The sequence below is a fragment of the Stigmatopora nigra genome, chromosome 19 (assembly GCF_051989575.1).
Source record: "Stigmatopora nigra isolate UIUO_SnigA chromosome 19, RoL_Snig_1.1, whole genome shotgun sequence".
Classification (NCBI taxonomy): domain Eukaryota; kingdom Metazoa; phylum Chordata; class Actinopteri; order Syngnathiformes; family Syngnathidae; genus Stigmatopora; species Stigmatopora nigra.
The window spans coordinates 8616308-8623851 of record NC_135526.1 but is presented as its reverse complement, the minus strand read 5'-3'; the positions used below and the strand labels follow the sequence as shown (position 1 = coordinate 8623851).

The following is a 7544-nucleotide window of genomic DNA, read 5'->3' as shown; positions in this document are numbered from 1 at the left end:
ACATGGTTGGCCTTACAGGATTAACTTGTAGGGTGGCATCAGCCTGCCTTTTTCTGTATGGAATAATATAAGCTTCTGATTGGAGGACCAATCTTCTCGAAATCATGGCGTTGCATTCCACAGAAGAGGGTTTTTTTTAAATTGTTATTGATTGTTTACGACAAAAATTTCTTTGGATTAGATGATCATTGCTTTCTATTTGCCGCTGAATTGTGTGTCGTTATAACCCGTTCATTAAAGAGTATTTTTAAAAATCTAGTTGTGGCATCATGACCATAATTGTAGGAAAAACTGATGTTCCTTGATGTGTTGTTTGGGTTGGAATAATGTTCAAATGATGAGGAAAAACAGCCACATTTATACTTATCACATAAAATTGACGCAGTCAATTTTTGCGGGGGTTCGGTCACAATTTCATAGCACCTTTAAGCACTCGTTTGAATTGGTCGAGAAAAAAATAGCACTTTGTGTCCCTGTTTGGGACTTGATGGAGAGCTTCTTGCATGGCTGTTTCCCATCACATTTGCTGGAGTAATGTGGATCTGATCAAATCAGATAGACTATTTTGGATGTACTTTCCATTTTGTTACGTGTATAATTATTCATGGATATTAAATATGACATCGCTACACAACATCTTGAGGATATGTGCTGGAATACAAATAGTAAATCAAGTGCTGTGCCTCAGTTATTGTGAATGTACATTGTACTTTTCCAAGTATAAGGAGAAAAGATTTCATGGTAAGCAAGTTTCCCTAAATATTGGGATGGAAATATCTTTGCAATAAGGTAATTAATTGTATTGGAAAATAGAAAAGGGATGGCTGCAATACTTGTCTATTTTTGTATGCATGCAGTCTTTTTAGTTGTGGCAACGGAAAATGTTTTTGTGTGTAAAACTGCCTCAACCTCAAGACTTCTTTTAAAAAGCTAATTTTGCAACGAAAGAGATGAGAGGCAAAGTGTATTTATTAAGTGTTTCATGTACGAGCATGTTTTGTAATACTGTATTAAAACATGTTACCATGCCAGTTAACTGCACACAGTGTGCCATATTGCCGTATTGTAGCTGCAATACTTTTATTCAAAAATGGAAATAAAGTATGGCGTGGGCACACAAAAGATTTGTTATTTTTAGGCACTCGTCACACAAGAGCTCAGAATATAATAACAATTCTACAGAGGTAGAAAAAGCATTCTTGTTGGCGATCCCTTATTAAATTGACATTTATTTTCATCATAGCAATAACATTTAATAGTTGTTGACATTCAATGTATTTACTCCAAGTGTTCATTTTAGGAGATTGTCATTTATAATAAATGTCAACAAAGTGCCATACTAATATTCCTTATCATTTCTTGCTTTCGATAACTTTTTTATTGGATGGTCTAAATGTAATAAGATAATATAGTGACTTTAGTTTAATACATTAGATTCAGAAAGGACAAAAAATGAATAGGACATTCAGAACAAATTCCATTTTAATGATGCATGTACTGACTCTTATTAAACATCACAAAAGTGCCTCAAAAAATGCTAGAAATAACTTGTCACATGCTGGTAAATTTGATATATTTACAATATAAAAGAAAAAAAAGCTGATGCATGATTGAATGAGCTGAAATTCACTCACACAAGAGATGTTTTTTTTCTATTATCTTCATTCCCATTTAACATTATTTGGTGTTTGAGGTGATTTTTAGTTGCAATTACCCTCTTTTTGTATATTTATGACACAGCTTTTTAATATGAACTCGAATCAGATATGTTCCGAGTCCATATAAGATCGGATTAGCAAAAGGCGGGGCGACAGCGAAACAGATGGACAAGAGAATCCGTACCTCCATTGCAATATGACTCATCTTGAATCTATGTTGAGCAATATCAAATAAGGATCCTATGCTGAAATTTAAAAAAGAAGCTAAATGCGGCGCACATTTTTTAAAAGCAATTACTTGGTTTTTCTTTGACAATTTTTTACACACTCGAAATATTTGCACATAGGAGAAAAAAACCATAATCACCTGCGGGGCAATCAACAATCCGATAAGCAGGAGTCCCGCAATGTTAACATGATCCGCCGAAGTACATGTATTTTTAACCAGTTCCATATTAACACAATAGAGCTTTGCTATTATTTTCCCGCAAAAACTAAGCTGCACAGTCATGGAAAAATAGCACCCGAATACAATAAATGGATAAAGACCTACCAACAAAATCAGTTTGTTGACCTTTGAAGGGATCATAATGGTTTGATAATGTAGTGGGTAACAGATGGCAAGGTAGCGGTCATAACCCATGAGAGCCAGGATGCAATATTCCGAGGCCGCGTACGTATGGAGGCAGTAAACTTGAGCAATGCATGAGTTGACACTTATCTCGTATGTTTTTGACATGAGTATGCTCATCGTTAAAGGTGATAACGCGCTGCTGCCGTAAAGCTCGTTAAAACTTAACATGCAGGCAAAGATATTCATAGGCTGGTGGAGCACTTTGTTTTGGTGAACGACAGTAATCAATAACACATTGAGGAAGACAGTTGCAATATAAAGGAATAAGAAGAGAAGAAAGAACCCATATTTGTGTTTCTCCAGGATGGCGTAGGCCGTCAGGGTGAACGTCAGAGTTGTGCCGTTGTCCATTCTGGAAAGGATCAAAAAAACTTGGTGAGAATACGATAAAAACAAGTGATATAGAGTTAAGTATAAGCAGCAGATTTCACATATTGATATTTTTCAGAGTACCTGTGACAGAGTCTCCCACTCCATGCTTGTCCTGTGCGTGTGCGTCTTTTTAAGCTTATTCAAGGTAGTTGTGGCTTGCTGTCGGGCACAAGGTTCAATTCTTGTTACTATGGTGACAAAGGTTGTTTATCCTTAAAGGTCCCTTGACAGGAGAGTGCTTGGTTTTCTCCACTCCAGCTGCTGTATCTTTAAAATGGTCAAAAACAAGAAGTTTGAAGGCAATAAATTATTTTTTTAGCAGACTGTTTAATTGTACATAGTCAATGTCAACAGTGTGTAATGTAACAATGTGTAATATCTTAGATTGTGCAATATTTTTGAATTTATATTACCCAGATGTGACTTTTAATATTACTTATTTATGTTCTTTTACTGGGAAAATTCACTTTGTGGAGTAGTATCACCAATTTCGTTATACGCAGCTGTGTATAATGACAATAAAGGCTTTTGATTTGATTTAAATGGGTTTAATAATGGTGAAGAAATAGGAAAATTGATACATTAAGGCTACAACTAGGGAAGCAATTAAAGCTTTTTATATGTAGTATAGTTGGGTTTGTATAATTGTTTCTTAGTACTGTGAAGTTGGTAAAGGTCCATCACTTTTAAACAGCGCCAAACAAAATATAATGTCTTTCAATGCTAGAGTTATATAATAACTTGACTATAAAATTCTACCTAAGCGTGATAAAATGGGGGCTAAAATACTAACAATGCATATCTCTGTGTAAAGACAAGTGCAATGGAAGGTGCCAAAGATTTATGCATATTTTAGAATGGAGATGAGCACAGTTTTCTCCCACCCACACGTTAAACTGGAGCAAGATGGAATTGAATAAATGGGAGCCTTTTACACTTTAAGGCTTTATGTGTATACATTTGCAGAGTATGTCTTTTGGTAGTTAACAAAAACATGAACTTGTCATTCTAGTCATTCTAACTTAGTTGTCACTAAATCATTAAACATGTGTTCTAGTTTATTTCTTACTCTAAGATCCATTCCCATTTGTTCACATTTGTGGAAAATAGCGCAAATGTTCTGCATGTTAAGATATAAAAAAAATTGCACATAAAATCTTTTCTTTGACAGAATGCTCATTTTTAATCTTACATTTTATCAGTCATAATTTCATTGAACAGCTGGCGCTTCTTGGTCGGTCTTATTTTAGAAATGCTGTAACTAATAGAGTTAAATACTCATGAAAACCATAATTTGTTATTTTCTCATACATTCAGGCTTCTATCCCTGACTTCAAATTAACCATTAACCGCGATAAGCGAGGGAACACTGTACTTAAAGTATATGCATACTGTAAATCACTGTTAATGGAGAAAATATTGTTTAACCACACAAAATGACGCCATCTACAAGTCGCAGCCATGTTGTGATGTCATTTATACTCATGCACATTGACAGCACAGGTGCTTGTGATAATTGCAGTGGTGTGCCGTCAGGGCCTTCAAGGGCTTCCCTGCTGGCCTAAGAAATATCTGAATCACAGACTAATGTTAATTATATTTTGTCCATGAATACTGTGTGTTTTCATATTGAAGCATTTAACCAATCACATTTCAGCCATTACTTGTTGATTGATTCGGTGACGGCGTCACTAGGAAATTCACAGACCATCGCTGGATAAATTGTTATTAATGACATAACAATGAATTCTGTCTTTTATTAAAATCTCTCCGCAACTATTCATCAAAAAAAATCATATTTATTAACAAGAGTTCTACACTTGATAAATGGGGTTGTCTATCCCTTTAAGATTTGAATGTAAATCACTGAAATACAATATGATATATCAAATTTGTCCGCGTTAATTGGCATGCATCTTGAATTCAATAAAAATGAAGATAAAAAGAGAATAGGGTAACATCAGAACCAAGGTTACATGTATGTACGTACATGTTTTCTACATACATGCTGATTAGAGGCCATTAGTCCACCTTGTTTTCAGTCTTGTTAAAGAAAATTAGCCTCAGGTGTGTTGGACAATGTCTTGAGAATAAACCTGACTGATAAAAACAAAGTTGGGTTCCCTTTGGAAAAGGCTGATGTAACATTGAGTAAAATGTTTCCAAAGGCCAGTTATCAAAAGAAAGACTTTATTTTATTCTGATGTTTCATGATAAGAATGTGTGGAATCAATACAAAAAAATTGAACGCCACATTGCAGATTGCAGACATCCACCAAGGATAAACAATGGAGGAGTTTGTTTGTCCATCTGTTTGTCTGTTGACAGACAAATTCCATGGGGAGCGAAGATAAGGAGCTGATATGATATCTGTGAGATGGACACACCGTTGCTCTTGTCAATTCAGATGGTTAGAAAAAAAAACATTTTTCTTCATTATAAAAAAAAATGACGTAGTTCAATCACTCACTATTCTGCTTCTAAGTAGTATTGCATTTAACATTAGTTCCCAATTTTTAACAAATAATTTACCACAGTAACCATAAAATGCTTCTGACTTTTTAAAGATATATTATAATGATGATCAAATTTCAATTTGACGCCACCTTGCTTAATGTCTGTCTTATGACATCTTTTGGTCACAAGCTCGCAGCAGTTATCGTGTCTCATTAAATTAGATCAGGAAAAGCATGCTATCAAGTGGTACCTATTATTCCCTCTAATGGTCAGTTTGTTGCTTCATATTACTCTTGTCCCACCCCTTAGACCAAAAATCTTGCAATGTCTTACCGATTCTCATTTTAGGAGCAAGAGAATCAGAAAACAATCATGTCTAGCACTCGCGCCGTGATTTGGACCTTCTTGGTTCTTGTTTTACTGATTAATGGTAAGTGATGGCATGTTCTTATTTGCTTGTTTTTACTGCTCGTAACCCTTGATTTTGTCTCAAATACTGAAAATCTGTGTGATTTCAGTTGTCAGTATTGAGGCTGCCTCCTTTCCATGGTCATGTCCTAGCCTTAAAGGAGTTTGCAGAAAGGTTTGTCTACCAACAGAACTCTTCTTTGGACCGCTGGGGTGTGGAAAAGGCTTTTTGTGAGTGATACTCTTTCCAATCATTTTTTTTTACTTATCTTTGAAAGATAAAGTGTTATTTTTCTTTTTAATTTCTAGATGCTGTGTGTCACATTTTCTTTGAGCTCTGTTGGGTCCCAATGGGTTCCGCACAATCCACAAAGAGAACGACAGCCATCCTCAAAGATGTGACATTTTGTGGATCATTATCTTTTTTTTTTTAGTTTGAATATTAACATGGTTTGATTTCTTGGCATTGAGTAAAATATTACACTCCATATCACACTTGTATAAATTGTTTTTTTTGGGATGGAAGGGGCGGGGGCACATAGTTATTTTGTTAATGTACACTCAGCCCCAAAAACAAAATAAAATCCAATTCACTCACTTAATTAAGTCTTATTTTTGAAATGACTTTCATGCTTACCTTGATTGATTAATCAAAACAAACTAATTTATATTTAATAGAATGATTTTACCTGTTTGTTACATTATTTGAAATGCTCCTTCCAATTTAGCCAATATAGCCATTTATGAATATATAGCAATCCAATATCAATAAAAATTGCTAAATATTATCTTTGTAAAGCCAGATGCTGCTCTTATATTTATTTGCATTTTTTATAGCTTGTGGTTAAAACAGTTATTGTGGAGGTAAATATAAGGAACACTACATTGTTAATAATACACATTCTCAATTTGGAAGAATATATAAATTGTTGCAAAACATGCATAAATGACAAAATGCATACAAATGTATATATGTAAAGCTCTAGGTTGGTCAAAGTGGATTTAAATAACCTGTATACACTTAAATGCTTTAATTTTCACGTCAATCTAAAAAAATATGTATAATGTAATAAAATATCAGCGTTTTAAACTTGGACAAGCCTCCAAAACAGTTTAGGAGGCTTGTCCAAGTTGAAAACGCTCCTTCTGCTGATTTCACGTATATCCGTTAGGGGCGCTGTGGTGCGTGGCAAACATTGTTGTCATCGTAACACAAAGAAGAGTCGAGGCAGAAGCAAGCGAGCAATAACAAACAAACTAGCAAGCAACTGGAAGTAACTGAACAGTCTTGTCGATTTTGGGTGGACTGATATATCGGTCTACGATTTCCCTTGTAACCTATTTTATTACGTGTGTATGTGTTGTATGTTAGATGATTCTGTCGTATTAAGGTTTTAGCGCTTATCTAACATTTGGCCAACGCTAGTCGCTCATCGCCTAGCGCTAATCCTTCTTGGCTAGGTTACTACGGACACGACGTCGGCTGCTCGACTGTTAAAGTAAAGCCAATTCCATACAGTGACATGTAAGAAAACAAAGAAGATTTGGGTAACGGTTGCAGTTTTTTTAGGTAAGTATATAATAACTTATCTCAATGCTAACCGCTACTCGTTTATGAGTGCGATTACTGTACATTTTTTTTACTTCCGACATAGAACTAACATCTCAACGCATTGCTAATTTCTGAACCGTTTCATCCTCACTAGTGTCGCGGGGGTGCTTTAGCCTATCCCGCTCACACTCATACCTAGGGGGAATTTAGAGTGTCCAATTCGCCTACCATGCATGTATTTAGAATGTGGGAGGAAACCGGAGTACCTGGAAAAGACCCACACAGGCTGGGGGAGAACAAGCAAACTCCACACAGGTGGACCGACCCTGGATTTGAACCCATAACTCCCACTTTGGGCCGACGTGCAACCACTCAGCTGCCTGTCCGGCCACAGAACTAACATTGAGAATATGTATAATATTCAAATGTTTTTAAATGAGTTTCTATATTTAACCTCCTACGA

General features: G+C 35.5%; 1 protein-coding gene across 1 annotated transcript; it reads right to left on the bottom strand.

The window, feature by feature from the left end:
• Positions 1 to 1632: 1632 nt before the first annotated feature.
• Positions 1633 to 5018, bottom strand: LOC144212390 (olfactory receptor 52D1-like). Its single transcript, XM_077740220.1, has 3 exons — positions 4670 to 5018; positions 2746 to 2931; positions 1633 to 2644 (listed from the first exon to the last, which is right to left on the bottom strand). Exon 3 carries the CDS (start codon positions 2641 to 2643, stop codon positions 1711 to 1713), a length of 933 nt encoding a protein of 310 aa, XP_077596346.1. The 5' UTR covers position 2644; positions 2746 to 2931; positions 4670 to 5018; the 3' UTR covers positions 1633 to 1710.
• Between the last annotated feature and the right edge of the window lie 2526 nt (positions 5019 to 7544).

Excerpts from the sequence above, each read along its gene's own strand:
- LOC144212390 (XM_077740220.1), bottom strand. The coding sequence starts at position 2,643 with ATGGACAACGGCACAACTCTGACGTTCACCCTGACGGCCTACGCCATC.